The sequence below is a fragment of the Ranitomeya variabilis genome, chromosome 6 (genome assembly GCF_051348905.1).
Source record: "Ranitomeya variabilis isolate aRanVar5 chromosome 6, aRanVar5.hap1, whole genome shotgun sequence".
In the NCBI taxonomy this organism is placed as follows: domain Eukaryota; kingdom Metazoa; phylum Chordata; class Amphibia; order Anura; family Dendrobatidae; genus Ranitomeya; species Ranitomeya variabilis.
The window spans coordinates 523897351-523913343 of NC_135237.1; the positions used below are offsets into that span (position 1 = coordinate 523897351).

At 48.0% G+C, this 15993-nt stretch overlaps 1 protein-coding gene across 6 annotated transcripts in view; it reads left to right on the forward strand.

Annotated features, from left to right (window-relative positions):
* EMC2 (ER membrane protein complex subunit 2) overlaps nucleotides 1-15993 on the forward strand; it is a 61454-nt gene that overhangs the window by 22910 nt on the left and 22551 nt on the right. For all 6 annotated transcript variants that reach the window (XM_077271077.1, XM_077271074.1, XM_077271078.1 and 3 more), the window contains exons 4-6: nucleotides 1782-1846; nucleotides 4874-4959; nucleotides 7190-7247. In XM_077271077.1, coding sequence (XP_077127192.1) covers nucleotides 1782-1846; nucleotides 4874-4959; nucleotides 7190-7247 — 209 coding nt within the window. The remainder of the gene's footprint in view (nucleotides 1-1781; nucleotides 1847-4873; nucleotides 4960-7189; nucleotides 7248-15993) is intronic.

Below are 15993 nucleotides of genomic sequence, written 5' to 3' on the forward strand. Positions count from 1 at the left end.
CTTTCATTTTTGGTAAGACATGGAAGCACAGCGAGCCTTTTTGCAGGCAGCATAGATCTTGCCAACCATCATTTTTCTTTTTTCTCTCACATTGTAGCCATTCCTGAATATATACATAGATGTGAATGGCAGATAAGGACCCTCTCGCTGCCCCGGCTGCATATTTTCCTAACTTACACTAACACCATAGATCCTACTTGATCTTGGACTTGATTTCCTTTCCCCTAAACCTCGCTGTTTCCAGCTCGTGCTGTATTACTGTATTTTTCCTTTCGGTGTTACTTTTAGTTTGCCATGGGGTTTGCTATAGTAGTCGGTGTTCAGAAGTGAATTCCTGTTCCAGATCAGTGTATTTTTTTTTCTTAGCTTTTCAACTCAATTTGTTTGTCCCATATGTGCTAAAGTTATTCTGCCTGGTCCTACCCCAAAAATGCAGGGCACAAAATGGATAAATAACACTTGGCTGGAGCTCATGCTGCGTTATAAAAGGTCCCCCTGTGCTTTCTATACTTTCAGACAGCCTGATATAATTTCATAGAGAAAGTGATCGACAATCTGCAAATTACGTTATGTAAAAAAAAGTCCTCCCACAAAGAAAAAATCACCCAAGTGCAGCTACCAGGTATCTCTGTTCTGTGTAACTTTCTGTCCACTGCCGTTTGTCAAGTGTAATCCTTCTCTAGCTGCAGAAACAGGAATATAAGCAAAAGGAGGTTCCAGCACCTACTGTGCTGTCTGAATGCTGATTTGAAGAGGAACCTATCACTCAAAAGGAGGGGATGGCAAGTTACAGAACATTGGGACAGTTAAAGAAGTACTCCCATCAAAGATTGTATCCTCTTAATATATTGCATATTACATAGCACTGTGTACTTACAATTGCTCATTTTGCCTTTCTGCCAAGATAATTTTTCTCTCCTCTATGTAGAAACAGGAAGTCTCTTGTCCCTGTATTTGTCTTCCACTCATGACCCATATGCTGTGCGCCCCTTTCTGCCAAAGACTTTTGCAGTGACTCATGACTCGCACAGAGAAAATTGACCTCCTGTTTCTACATAGGGCCTAGAAGGATTCAGCTAGTCATGTCTTAGGCTTAATGGAAAAGAGATGAATTATCAGGGTAGAAAGGCAAAAGGAGCAATTGTAAGTACACAGTGCTATATAATATGATGACTGCAATATATTAAGAGGATAAAAACTTTGATGGGAAGAGGAGGCTTCTTTAAATGGACAAACGCGATTCTATGTGCCCCAAAAGCAGCTTTACCTTGTTAAGGGCAGTAGGACCATGTCTTACTACAGGTATAGTTAAAATTCCATTTAATGGAGGGTTCGCTTTCATTTAGGACAGTAACTTGGTAATAATTTTTTTTTTCTTGGTGGATTAATGGCTTTTTAGTTATTTATTATTTTTTTTTTCCTTTTTGTGGTCCACAATAATTGTCCTTGTCCTGATTGCTTGATGTTCTGAACAAGCAAAGCTGCAGTGTAAAGCATGGCTCAACTACAGCTCAGCCTGAGCCGGTGATGACATCGGAGGTAGATTTTAGACAACCACCGCAAACTCCCTTTAATCGCTCCTCCATCCTTCCTCCTTCTTGATCTCCCCATACTCTTCAGTGGTCAGTACCTGGTTTACATCTGGCGCTTATGTTTAGGAAGCCTCTTTCCTATGATATGAGGTTGTGGTGTGTGATCCCTAGTGCCGCGGCCACCGCAGAGAATTTCTCTGGAGAGACATTTCCTTGCTGACACTCTTCATTTCTGTCTTTTCTGGACAGTATGGATCATACATGAACAAGTGATGGTTGCCGCCTTGGATTGTGGCCGTGATGACGTAGCAATGGTAAGTCGTGCGTAGATTTTATCTGCGCTTTTTCCGATAATGTCGTCATGTGCCGTCAAGTGTTGTCCAAAGCGAAATGCTAAGGGGTCTTCTCCTTCGTCAGACTGTTAGATGACAATATGTCATTTTTTTATCTTTCGGAGATGGACCTGTGGGACCCATCATAATAATTCTACCAATTACCTCCAATTGGAAATATAGTATAGTTCTTCTGATTTGCTATGTCTCTTACTATGTGCAGGGCATTGCAATAGCTTAGGTATCCTTGGTTACGACCTCTCCTATCGTAACAGTTAGTGGTCGTAACCATGGATACGTAAGCTACTGCAATGCCCTGCACATGAGGTAAGCAACATAGCGAATCAGAAGAACTATACTACATTTCTAATTGGAGGTAATTGGTAATATTATTATTATTACACCTACTTCATATTGGGATATAATCTTGGAGATGGGAATACCCCTTTTTAATGGTGTTAGGAGATATATAGAGTGACACTGTGCAGTCAGTGTGATGTCTGGGCAATGTTCTGTTGGGTCGTGGCATTGTGTGAATGTTATTTTAATATCTACGTCCTGCCTAAACATTACTGGTAGAGATGAATTAATAAATTCACCGGACCCCGGCCCAGAGGCTGGCGGGCGAGGAGCACTTGGATCCGTTGGCATCCCTGGGTCCTCTCATGATTAGTCAGCTTGGCCCAATGTCCTGTTGTATTTCTGTGACTGTAGATTGCAGAACCTGCGTGCACTATGCACACTGTCAGGCGTCCCCTACTATCCCAGATTCAGCAGGCGGTCACGTGCCGAGCAGCAATTGAGAGAAGTGCAGATTAGCTTTGCATCCATGTGACTACGACTATGCAAATCCTGTGTTTGCGGTCAGGTGGCTGCCCACTCGAGCTGGAAATGGTGGGAAATCTTGACAGTTTGCATGTTGCACATTTGCGAGTTATAGCAATCTGCCGTCACAGAATGATTGCAGAAATGTTATCAGTCCAGAAAACACTTTTACTGTTGTGGCTGATCTTTGTACCTGTGATATATTCATTCCTGACAAATTACTTTTCTGCACAATGCTTTTTTGTTGTTTTTGCTTTTTCACCCCTCTGTAATTCTTTTCTGTTGAGGGCCATTCAGTTTAACGTCTCGCTATCGCTGCCATGTTTTAGGTCTCTCCGTTCTCCGTAATCTTGTGAAATGCAGCTGCAGTGGAGATTTTCTCTCGGCATCTCAGTATAACATCCCGCACATGTTCTCGGACATGTTCCTCGCTCCTCCGGCATATGCCGCGCTGGGTTTGTTTAAGTTTGTGTGGTTATGTCATGCATATTTATCATACCTCTTCATCATCGTACACTGAGGTTTTCTGTTCTGCGTCCAAGAGTGTCCGAGATTTGTTTTACTTAAAAGCCATCCAAACGCTTCCAAGTTGTTGCAGATGAAGAACATTTTCAGCAATCTCAAGTGTCAACAGAAATGCAGGAGCCCAGTGTAAAAGTGACAGGACACACAAACACTCTAAGATTTACCTGCATGACATGTGTGGGCAAAGGAAAAACCGCCTGATAGTCTGAAAATATAATTACCTGCCTGTAATACTGCCTGCTGCAGGAAACCTCCCCCCAATACTGCCTGCTGCAGGAAACCTCCCCCCAATACTGCCTGCTGCAGGAAACCTCCCCCCAATACTGCCTGCTGCAGGAAACCTCCCCCCAATACTGCCTGCTGCAGGAAACCTCCCCCCAATACTGCCTGCTGCAGGAAACCTCCCCCCAATACTGCCTGCTGCAAAAAACCTCCCCCCAATACTGCCTGCTGCAAGAAACCTCCCCCCAATACTGCCTGCTGCAGGAAACCTCCCCCCAATACTGCCTGCTGCAAGAAACCTCCCCCCAATACTGCCTGCTGCAGGAAACCTCCCCCCAATACTGCCTGCTGCAAGAAACCTCCCCCCAATACTGCCTGCTGCAGGAAACCTCCCCCCAATACTGCCTGCTGCAGGAAACCTCCCCCCAATACTGCCTGCTGCAGGAAACCTCCCCCCAATACTGCCTGCTGCAGGAAACCTCCCCCCAATACTGCCTGCTGCAGGAAACCTCCCCCAATACTGCCTGCTGCAGGAAACCTCCCCCAATACTGCCTGCTGCAGGAAACCTCCCCCCAATACTGCCTGCTGCAGGAAACCTCCCCCCAATACTGCCTGCTGCAGGAAACCTCCCCCAATACTGCCTGCTGCAGGAAACCTCCCCCAATACTGCCTGCTGCAGGAAACCTCCCCCAATACTGCCTGCTGCAGGAAACCTCCCCCAATACTGCCTGCTGCAGGAAACCTCCCCCAATACTGCCTGCTGCAGAAAACCTCCCCCCAATACTGCCTGCTGCAGGAAACCTCCCCCCAATACTGCCTGCTGCAGGAAACCTCCCCCCAATACTGCCTGCTGCAGGAAACCTCCCCCAATACTGCCTGCTGCAGGAAACCTCCCCCCAATACTGCCTGCTGCAGGAAACCTCCCCCAATACTGCCTGCTGCAGGAAACCTCCCCCAATACTGCCTGCTGCAGGAAACCTCCCCCCAATACTGCCTGCTGCACCCCTTCTAACAGCCATCCTGCCTTTAAAAAGTGTCTGTTACCCTGCTCAGTGCCTCCCTGTACACCCATATAAAATGGTGCCTGCCCCGACCGTCCACATAGTGGCCCCTACCTCTGCGTGGCTCCGGCGCAGTGCCGTGTAATGGTGAACTGAGCCCAATGTTAAAAAAAAAAAAATATATATATATATATATATATATATATATATATATATATATATATATATATATATATATTTAAGTAAAAAGAAAAAAAGAGAAGATGTGTATTTATAGATGTATTTTGTTGTTGCTAAGTTCTACCTGCCAATGTCAGTCTGTGCTAAATGTTTTTTTCTTTAACCCCTAATGGTAAACAAGGCTGCTATGTTCTTTAAGGAGATGTCTGTTTTTAATGCTGGCCATTAATCCGTGCCCACTCTGCTTGTTTGAAGTCTTGTCTACAAGAACTACGAAGGCAGTTTCCTGGCAGCCACAGGGTAAAGAAACTCACTGGCATGAGATTCGAGGCCATGGAAAGGTAACATAATGGATGCCACGTATTCTTCAGATGTCCGATCTTCTCTTTGTGCTGCCGCTTGGGGTATTTCATCGCTTCTCTGTGTATTTGGATCGTTCCCCATACACTGATGATGACTTTGACAGTATAAGATGATTTTTGGCAGCAGGGAAACTTTCGCTTTAGCTACCTATATTCATGCTGTATACTGCTAGGCAGAAAAGTGCCGAACGGCAACTCGCCTTGTTCTCCCGCTACTGTCACCTGGAGAACGGCGGACACAAAGGGGTTTGACCTGATGACTCCTCTTAGGGATAGGACTGCCCTTCTAAACAGCGTATCGGATACCCATCACACGTTAAGGGGGTTGTCCTCTATTCATACAACACCTTCTCAATCAGCATTTTTGCCCCCACTAACATGTGCTCAACACATATGCTCAGCTTCAGTGGGAGAATGGCCACGGAGGTCACTGTAAGTGTTATTTTATGGGGGCAGTTGTCAGAGTAGTGGACAAACTCCTTTAATTGATTTTCAATTTTTAGTAAGAAACGTCACCATATTTGGTTTTTTTAACATATTTCTAGTATTAGTTATACATTTCTTACATAAGGATATTTTGCTCCATTATTTTGATTTAATTGAAGTTCCCTTTTTTTCCTAGCCTATTTCACTAAGTCGGTTTACTAGTTACACCCTTGAAAAGTAAGCCTAGGCCTCTGCAGAGACATGCCTTGACTATGCTATAAAGGAGTTGTTCAGGACTTGGATATTGATGACCTATCCATGACTCATCAGTATCGGATCATTGGGTTCTGACGGGGGCAGGATATACACAGAATACAGATCCAGCACACCTCCGCCCCATACACCTTGTCGGGATTGTTCAATGGTATTTTTGCACAAGTCCTATTGAAGTGAATGGAGGCCTGAGATGCATTGGAAAAGTCACTACACAATGTATGGAGCTGACTGCGGTGTCAGATCCTCACCTCTCTGGTATGGATCCCATGCTAAGGATAAGTTTATTAATATGCAAGTCCTAAACAATCCCTTTAACAGGGAATTAAATGGAGCATCACTTCCTAAGGCCTCTTCAGACGTTCGATGTTCTTGTATGAGTGCCAGCCATCTTTGGTTTTCACAGATGGCACTCGTACCTGTAATAGTCCATGGGGCCATTCACATGTCTGTGATTTTTCGAGAACTATGAGATCCGTGGAAAATAGCGGAGACATGATTAATACGAGGGTCAGATCAAAATTGCCAATGCAAGTCAGTGGGTCCGTGAAAAAAATAGACATTGGTTTCAGGGCACTGGCGACAATCAGCAGCCTCTTCACTCTCATTTTTTTCCAAATGAAACGGACACCCTGAAGAAGTGTGTGTTCCAGAGGTCTGGCTGCTTCCAGAGGTCTGGCTGCTTCCAGAGGTCTGGCTGCTTCCACGTTTCTCTGGCTGCTTCCACGTTTCTCTGGCTGCTTCCACGTTTCTCTGGCTGCTTCCACGTTTCTCTGGCTGCTTCCACGTTTCTCTGGCTGCTTCCACGTTTCTCTGGCTGCTTCCACGTTTCTCTGGCTGCTTCCACGTTTCTCTGGCTGCTTCCACGTTTCTCTGGCTGCTTCCACGTTTCTCTGGCTGCTTCCACGTTTCTCTGGCTGCTTCCACGTGTCTCTGGCTGCTTCCACGTGTCTCTGGCGAGATCCCATGACACATGTCACACGAGACCTGGGAAGCCCGGCACCAGAGGGGAGTACAGTGCAGGCGGTTATTATTCTACATGGGGAGTATTTTTTCTTTTTTTTTTTTTCTTTTGAGATACACGGGACCTAATTTTTTTTATGGTGGTTTTTTATTCCGATTTTTTTTTTTTGCTAATATTGAATTGTGTAAAGTTGAGAGAAAAAAGGGAAATTTAGAGCGGCCCGACATTTAAGATGTTGGGAGATCCTTAAGTAGTTAACAAAACCAAAATAATCAGATGTCTGATTGGGGGCTTCTCGCCCCTCGCCGGTATGGTGACGTGCCCAGCACATAGACTTGCCCTTGTTCCTATCTCTCGCTCGCAGACATATGGCGCAGACTCCTGATTACCATTTACATGGAAACCTGAACTGTGTATAAGTGTTTGAGGAGCGGAGTATATCTCTTTACGCTGACTCGCTGGGTTGTGTTTTTTGTTTTTTTTTTCTATGGATGTTTTCTGGAACTCATTTTCCATACGCGGTTTTCACTTTCCTTTTTGGAACAGGTATGATGATGCTCTCCAGATATATGACAGGATATTACAAGAAGATCCAACCAACACAGTAAGTCAAATATTGTGACTGTTCTCGGTAATTTGAGAGAAGCCGGCTGAATGCATGCTCTTGGCTAAGAAAATATTGCTCCAAATCATTCTCGCTCTCCCACAGGGAAATCTATTTCTTTTTAATTATTTTTTTTTTCTTTTATTAACTTGGACATATTGTTTTGCTCGCACGCTAAATACCAGAGAAGCACAGAAATTAATAGCTTTCCTTGCTGGAGCGACGGGCGTTGGAGAAACTTGCTTTCCGCATGGACCATTGCGCTGATGGGACTTTTGGAATATCGCGGCCTGTGCGGGGTTAACTAGACCTTTAATATTGAGACGTGCGTTACACAACGACTTCATTTATTCAGACCTCCCAGGATTAAATAGGACATTATTGGGCGCCCTCCTCATCAAGAAAGAGATCCGTCCTCCTGATGACATATCCAGCCAGTGCTCTCGAGGTTGTCGGGAACACTCCACCTTTCCTTCCTACTTTACATCATGTCCTGCGATATTTCTTTAATGGGGGCCTGTCTCATGGATTGGCAGCACTAACACCTCCACCATCACATTACTTATAACCCTACAGACATGGGTTTTATGTTAACTTTTGCAAAAAAAAGACATCACCAGAATTGCTTATTAAAAGGGTGTTCTCAAGTGTACAAGTTGTCCCCTATCCACAAGACAGGGAATAACATTGATCGCCCTGGGTCTGACCGCTGTGGCCCCCATCAATCCCGAGAACCAAGGCTCTGGTGAGCCTCGACTGCATGGCACGGTGGTCAGTTATGCTTATTCTTAGGCTATGTGCACATGTTCGGAATTGCCGCCGAAATTTCCACTTCAATTCCACAACTCCCTGCTGCGGGAAATACGCATGCGGAATTGGCATGCGTATTCCCGCTAAACACAAGCGTAATTAGCTTGCAGAATGCTAGCGTTTTCCAAGCGATGTGTAGCATCACTTGGAAAACTGATTGACAGGATGGTCACACTTGTGTTTGACAAGTGTGACCAACTTTTCACAATTGACACTGCCTATATAAATAGTATATAATATAATATCAATAGTAAAAAGATATAATATTAAAAATAATAAATAAAAAATCGTGATTCTCACCTTCGGTGGCCCCGGCAGCCTTCCCGCTCCTCGCGATGCTCCCGCCAGCTCTCGTTCCCAGTGATGCCTCGCGACAATGACCCCAGATGACATAGCATCGCACGAGACCGCTATGTCGTCACAGGTCATTGCCGCAAAGCATCACTGGGATCGGGAGCATTTCTAAGGCCTGGGCTGGATCCGGGGGCCACCAGAAGGTGAGTATATAACTATTTTTTATTCCCAGGACCTGGAGGAGAGTCTCCTCTCCTCCACCCTGGGTACCATCCGCACATGATCCGCTTACTTTGCGCATGGTGGGCATAGCCACATGCAGGAAGTAAGCCGATCAGTGCATTCCTATGTGAGCGGAATCCCCGCTATTCCGCACAAAGAATGAGCATGTTGTTTATTTTTCCGCGATGCGATTCCACCACAGAGAAATACGCAGCATTAGCACAGCATTGCGGAATCCCATTGAATTCAGTGGGCTGTGTTGTGTATGCGTTTTCGCGTCTAAAAAAATGCTTACAATCCGCGACGTGTGCAAATGGCCTTAATGGGACCGCCACCGATTGCCAACCGCTGCACTCAACAGGTTTTCCCATTGCAATGAATGGAGCAGCAGCACGTATTATCGTGTTCTCCGTTCACATGGGGTTGTGAAGCCCTGGTACTTGGGATCAGTGGGGGCTTCGGAAGTTGGACCTTAGTGATCGGAGTTATCTCCTAGGGGGTAATGTTCAAACTTAAGAACACCCCTTTAAATCTCACTTCTGTAGCATGACCAGTGAGGCCGGTTGTAGATGCACCTTCCAGTTCATGCGCAGTGACACTAGGCTGGGACAAGGAAACCTGGCTTCACTATGCATTTAACTTCTAGTTTAAAGGGGTTGTTCATGATTCTGATATCCCCTTCTCAATCCTTATGTTTCACCCTAATAAAATATCAAAACGTATTCTCCCCTCCGGTGCTGGTGCTGTTCCAGTGGTATCGGCACTGGCTCTCCCAGGGCTGGCTTGACATTATGTCACACGATCCCTGCGGCCAGTCAGCAACTGTATTGACTCTCCTTTCACTATCCTCTCTCCAAATAGAGAGGATAGTGAAGGCAACTCTGATTGGTCACAGGGATCATGTGACACTAAGAAAAGGTCACATGAGCCCCTGGAGAGCCAGTTCTGACACTGCTGGAACAGCACTGGAACCGGAGGTGAGTAGAATTGTTACTGTTTTAATGGGGGAAATGTAGGAATTGAGTAGTGGACAATCCCTTTAACTAGAAAGTCAGACTTTTGCAGAATTGGTGTTTATAACCATTTGTTGCAAACATCCTTTTTGTGTGAAATCCATGTTATTCCTGATTCTTTATTCCCACTCCTCAACGCCCTGCCATTCTTCATTTAGCTGCTATTTAGTGCACTGCCTCCCATAGGTGTACAGGGTTGTTTTAGGTCCCCTTGCACTAAGGAACTAAAATAGTTATGTGGTGAATTCTGGAAGACTCATTGCATAGCATGTTGGGAGGTAGGTACAGTATGGGAATTTTACTTCACCTAATCCTCCCTTTTACGTGACATTATTGCAACGCAGTCCCTCTATTGTCTATGGTACTGCTGGAAATAGCCAAGAGATTCTGCGCGGTCAGCAAGTCAATACCTATGGTCGGGATAACATCATTAACAGTTGAAGGAGCCCTTTTTTAAAAAAAACTTTTCATATGGTTCCAGTGTGGTTACAATGAATATATAATCAGCTATTGATCCCCAGCTCGTGTCTCGCTGGCCACGCTTTCCACTAGCCTCCTCTTTTGCTCTTCTGGAGTGCTCGGCCTATGACCACTACATATAATCGGTGGCTGCAGCTGTAAAGTGTCGACCACTTTGGAAGAGGCGACTGGCGGGGGACAGAACCAGGGAGATTGAGGAATCGATATATGGATCAGTATGTGCTATTTCTTATCATTGTACCACTCTGGGGCCATGCGTGGACAAAGAAAAGGGCAAAAGAAAATCCTTATTTAATTACTTTTCCTCCAGGAGGATGAAAGTTGGCTCGCTAGTGTCACCTATTGGAAACAGTTACTCTAAGTCAGAGTCCAACTCTTTAAAGGGAATCTTATCAGTAGGTTTTTGCTATTTAATCTAAGAGCATCCTAATGTAGGGTCAGAGAGCCTGATTCCAGGGATGTGTCAGTTTCTAGGCTGTGTTTCTGTGGTTTCAATACGACCAGCGTTTTATCAGCAGGATATTATCACTGCAGGACTATCTGCCATGTGTCATGAGGTCCAAATAATCTGTGTAAGCCCAACCCCACCACTGCTTAGCAACTTGCTGCCAATCAGTGATGTGGGCGGGGTTACACAGCTCAGCATTCATAGCACCGCTAGATCACCTGCTGGGTAAACGGGGATTTTTATCAAAACTTCAAGCAGACCAGTAAGTGACACATCACTGGAATCAGGGTCACTGCCCCTACATCATGCTGCTCTCACATTACGTAGCAAAAAATTGCAAACTAAGTCCGTTTAACAGATCAGTAAACCAAATCAATGAAGTATTTTCATCTGCGGATGGCTTTTACGGAGGTTCCCGACCCTCGTCGGTATGAAGAAATGCCCAGCTCAGAGACTTACCCTTGTCCTCTCCTGCCTTCATGCTGATCACCGAGACCCCAACTGTTCTGGGGAAAAAAGGGGGCACCTAAGTCCTCGATGGAATAAAGCAATGGCTGCCACTTAAGGGCTCCACTTCCATTATTCCATAACGCCCCTTTAATAACCTCTATCCCGTCTGGCTGATACCACGTCCATGTATTTTCTTTTCTACCATAATCTAAGCAGCTCCATGTGTCGGCACACACACAAGTGATAGTCTGCGGTAGAAGCCAAGATAAACTCTGCAGAAAGCTGGGCTTCAGATCCCGGGCCCTGGGAGCCCTCCCCCGCCGCGCCGGCCCCAGATGGGAACACTTAGCAGGTAGATGATCTATAAACAATCCGAATACCTGACCACTTATCAGAGCCTTTCTATTCGGCCTTTCCTCCAGCGTCAGCGCTGGCAGAGGAGGCTTCTTACCATCTATGGAGAAACGTGTCGTAGACTAACATATAAAGCGTCTGCACAAGAATGCGTCCAGTGTGAACACTTAGCAGGGTTTTCATTAAGAATGGCGATACTGGAGCGAAAGCTGCCAAGAAGCGTAACTGCAAACCATTTACAAGAACAGTCCGTGCCAGGCAAATATTTATTGTGCCCGTACAGATCCAAAATCTCAGCCTTCCGCAGCCTGACTGGTGCTCAGGACCAGCAGAGCATAGTGATATGCCTGTTCACTGCTGACTCCAAGCCGCAGCACCGGAGCCAAAACCTGCTCACCGGGGTCCCACCAATAGGTCTGGAAAAGCGCCAACCACCCTTTCCCCATAATGGAGGAGAGGGAAACATAGAATTAAATAGAATCTGTCACCATGTTTATCTGAGAGCAGCTTAATGTAGAGACAGAGACCCTGATTCCAGCGATGTATAACTTATTGGGCTTCCATCTGTAGTTTTCATAAAATCCCTTTTTTTCTATACTGCAGATCTAGCAGCTCTGTGAATGCTGAGCTTTGTATAACCCAACACTGATTGGCAGCTTTCTGCCTATGCACAGTGTACACAGGTGAAGCCAATCAGTAATGAGGACGGGGTTACACAGGAGGACTACATGGCTCTAGACACCTAGTCCTGTAGTGCTAATTCTAACAACAAGGAGCCCGGTAACTGATACACTGCTGGAATCAGGGTCTCTGCCCCTACATTATGCCCCCTACTAATCAGATGGTGGCCGACCCCCTACTAATCAGATGGTGGCCGACCCCCTACTAATCAGATGGTGGCCGACCCCCTACTAATCAGACGGTGGCCGACCCCCTACTAATCAGACGGTGGCCGACCCCCTACTAATCAGACGGTGGCCGACCCCCTACTAATCAGACGGTGGCCGACCCCCTACTAATCAGACGGTGGCCGACCCCCTACTAATCAGACGGTGGCCGACCCCCTACTAATCAGACGGTGGCCGACCCCCTACTAATCAGACGGTGGCCGACCCCCTACTAATCAGACGGTGGCCGACCCCCTACTAATCAGACGGTGGCCGACCCCCTACTAATCAGACGGTGGCCGACCCCCTACTAATCAGACGGTGGCCGACCCCCTACTAATCAGACGGTGGCCGACCCCCTACTAATCAGACGGTGGCCGACCCCCTACTAATCAGACGGTGGCCGACCCCCTACTAATCAGACGGTGGCCGACCCCCTACTAATCAGACGGTGGCCGACCCCCTACTAATCAGACGGTGGCCGACCCCCTACTAATCAGACGGTGGCCGACCCCCTACTAATCAGACGGTGGCCGACCCCCTACTAATCAGACGGTGGCCGACCCCCTACTAATCAGACGGTGGCCGACCCCCTACTAATCAGACGGTGGCCGACCCCCTACTAATCAGACGGTGGCCGACCCCCTACTAATCAGACGGTGGCCAGTCCCTTGGCTGCTGCAAATTCACCGTGGATAGAGGTGGAACGGACACTGTAGTGGCCATTATCAGGTATTGCAACTCGGCTCCTGTTAAAGTGAATGGAAGCTGAGCTGCAGTACCCAGGAATGGCCACTGCACAGTGGGTGCGCTGTGCTGTTCCTGACTGTGGTCATTACACTCTGCCCTTTTGGCTGCTGCAAACTGCTTGATTAATGGATATGCTGAGTGATGGATCCTCTTTAAAGGGGTTTTTCGAGGATGTAAAATAAGACCTCTGCTCTCCTCCGATGTTGGTTTTAGTATATAATTGCTTTCGGAATGAAATGACATTGCTGAAAGCATTTTTTCTTGTGACTAGAGATGAGCAAAAAGTCTCTGACTGGTCCGGCATCCAGCTCGGTCCTCCCGCGATGCTGTGGCTGATGACCGGTCCGTCACGTGCTGTTAGTGGGCGTCATCATGGTGTCCTTTGTTTTAGCCGCTGTGTTCTTTCTTGCACAGAATCTGAATCTGGCACAGCCCTGAATATGAGTCTCCTGAAATCGCCCATCACTCTCTCCCATGCCTGCGGCCTCATTAGCTGCTAACACTTACCATAGCCTGATTGCTGTGTATATAAGCGGCTCCCCGCACAGACCAGTGAAACGGATCCTCTCTCTGCTGTAATTTAGGGTGAAGGATTGTTAGTCTTGGAGCGCCTGCAAATACATTCCGCAGGCCGCGCAGCCAATAATAAACTACTTACGGGAACTGTAAATTGATTCTGACAATGAATGTAGCACCGAATCCTCTCAATAACCGAATCCACAGGCAGCTGTAGCCACCGCCAGTCCTGTTACTGGGAATGCTGCTCTTCTCTCACCGGCCTTTAAAGATCCCACATCAGGTTTACGCGTCCCAATCTGAGGGAAATATAACATTGGGACAAACTCGGATTCCAGCGCTGGGTCTCTTACTGGGCCGCTTTCTGTAGTTTTGATGAAATTACTGTTTTATCTGCTGCAGCTGTGCTAGTCTTCTCAGTGATCATATCGGTCTCACCCTGCACCATTGATTGCACTGAGCGTAACAGAGAGCTGACAACCAGTGGCAGGGGATGGGGGAGACATTAAGAGGGATGCATAGGAGAGGCTCAATATTAGGAAGACAGAGCTACAGTGAATACAGGTGTTTAATTAAAACTACAGCCACAGTGGTGGAATCAGGGTTTCTGCCATAGTGTTTTGTTGCTAGATGAAAGGATATCTTTAATCCTCCCCATCATAGGGTTAAAGGGCTTTTCCCCTTTCAGAAAACGTTTGGTATAAGCTTCGATAGTTATATAAAAACCAAACTGAGTATTGCTTACATTCCCCGGGTCCAGCGCTTGCTCCCCACCACTGCCCCGGTCGGTTGTTGCTCCCCGCCGCTGCCCCGGTCTATGTTGTTGTTCCCCACCGCTGCCCCGGTCTATGTTGCTCCCCGCCACTGCCCCGGTCTATGTTGTTGCTCCCTGCCCCGCCCTATGTTGTTGCTCCCTGCCCCGGTCTATGTTGTTGCTCCCCACCCCTGCCCTGGTCTATGTTATTGCTTCCTGCCCCGCCCTATGTTGTTGCTCCCTGCCCCGGTCTATGTTGCTCCCCGCCACTGCCCCGGTCTATGTTGTTGCTCCCTGCCCTGCCCTATGTTGTTGCTCCCTGCCCCGGTCTATGTTGTTGCTCCCCACCCCTGCCCCGCCCTATGTTGTTGCTCCCTGCCCCGCCCTATGTTGTTGCTCCCTGCCCCGCCCTATGTTGTTGCTCCCTGCCCCGCCCTATGTTGTTGCTCCCTGCCCCGCCCTATGTTGTTGCTCCCTGCCCCGCCCTATGTTGTTGCTCCCTGCCCCCCCCTATGTTGTTGCTCCCTGCCCCGCCCTATGTTGTTGCTCCCTGCCCCGCCCTATGTTGTTGCTCCCTGCCCCGCCCTATGTTGTTGCTCCCTGCCCCGCCCTATGTTGTTGCTCCCTGCCCCGCCCTATGTTGTTGCTCCCTGCCCCGGTCTATGTTGTTGCTCCCACCCCTGCCCCTGTCTGTTATTGCTTCCTGCCCCGGTCTATGTTGTTGCTCCCTGCCCCGGTCTATGTTGTTGCTCCCTGCCCCGCCCTATGTTGTTGCTCCCTGCCCCGCCCTATGTTGTTGCTCCCTGCCCCGCCCTATGTTGTTGCTCCCTGCCCCGCCCTATGTTGTTGCTCCCTGCCCCGCCCTATGTTGTTGCTCCCTGCCCCGCCCTATGTTGTTGCTCCCTGCCCCGCCCTATGTTGTTGCTCCCTGCCCCGCCCTATGTTGTTGCTCCCTGCCCCGCCCTATGTTGTTGCTCCCTGCCCCGCCCTATGTTGTTGCTCCCTGCCCCGGTCTATGTTGTTGCTCCCTGCCCCGGTCTATGTTGTTGCTCCCTGCCCCGGTCTATGTTGTTGCTCCCTGCCCCGCCCTATGTTGTTGCTCCCTGCCCCGCCCTATGTTGTTGCTCCCTGCCCCGCCCTATGTTGTTGCTCCCTGCCCCGGTCTATGTTGTTGCTCCCTGCCCCGGTCTATGTTGTTGCTCCCTGCCCCGGTCTATGTTGTTGCTCCCTGCCCCGGTCTATGTTGTTGCTCCCTGCCCCGGTCTATGTTGTTGCTCCCTGCCCCGGTCTATGTTGTTGCTCCCTGCCCCGGTCTATGTTGTTGCTCCCTGCCCCGGTCTATGTTGTTGCTCCCTGCCCCGGTCTATGTTGTTGCTCCCTGCCCCGGTCTATGTTGTTGCTCCCCACGCTGCCCCGGTCTATGTTGTTGCCTCCCGCCGCTGCCTCGGTCTATGTTGTTGCTCCCCGCCCCTGCCCCGGTCTATATTGTTGCCTCCCGCCGCTGTCTCGCTCTGTGTTGTTGCTCCCTGCCCCGGTCTATATTGTTTCTGCCCGCCGCTGCCTCGGTCTAAGTTGTTTGGCTGCATATCGGCAACTTGTGCTGTCTGTATAGGCAGAGCCACAGAGCGATTAGCTGCAGCGCTGCTGACATTTGTAGTTTTTTAGTCTGTTTTTATATAACAGCCGTAGCTTATACCTAAAAGTTTTCTTTTTAATAAAGTATTAATGAAGTTTAGTATTTTTAATGGATGAGGCTTTTCTTTTTGAT